General features: G+C 62.5%; 1 protein-coding gene across 1 annotated transcript in view; it reads left to right on the forward strand.

Moving 5' to 3' along the window:
• The first annotated feature begins 314 nt into the window (after positions 1 to 314).
• CCK (cholecystokinin) overlaps positions 315 to 392 on the forward strand; it is a 12,753-nt gene continuing 12,675 nt past the window's right edge. The window contains exon 1 of the mRNA XM_011984281.1: positions 315 to 391. Coding sequence (XP_011839671.1) covers positions 315 to 391 — 77 coding nt within the window. The remainder of the gene's footprint in view (position 392) is intronic.

Consider the following 392-nt stretch of genomic DNA (forward strand, 5'->3'; position numbering starts at 1 on the left):
TAGAAGAGAGGCACTCTGCAAACACTTCCTCAAACTTTAGGGAAGCAGAAAACATTCCTTCTGCTCAACACGGCAGAAAACAGGGTCTCTGTCTGCCCCTCGGCACTGGGTGTGGAGTTCCCAAAGATCAGCCGTGTGCGCCCGGGGGCGCGCGCCATGGCACTCGGTTTGAGCCCTCGTGCTTGTGGCGGCCTGGGGAGTCTGGAGCACCTGTGTTTGTCCTAAGCCGGTTTCTGGGTGCCCTGCCCGCCGCAGGAGCTCTCGGATGCCCAGCCTTTCCGTTAACGCCCCCTCCTCCTTTGCTCCCTACAGCCATGAACAGCGGCGTGCGCCTGTGCGTACTGATGGCGGTACTGGCGGCTGGCGCCCTGACGCAGCCGGTGCCTCCCGCA

This window comes from Mandrillus leucophaeus, unplaced genomic scaffold (genome assembly GCF_000951045.1).
Source record: "Mandrillus leucophaeus isolate KB7577 unplaced genomic scaffold, Mleu.le_1.0 Scaffold265, whole genome shotgun sequence".
Classification (NCBI taxonomy): Eukaryota; Metazoa; Chordata; class Mammalia; order Primates; family Cercopithecidae; genus Mandrillus; species Mandrillus leucophaeus.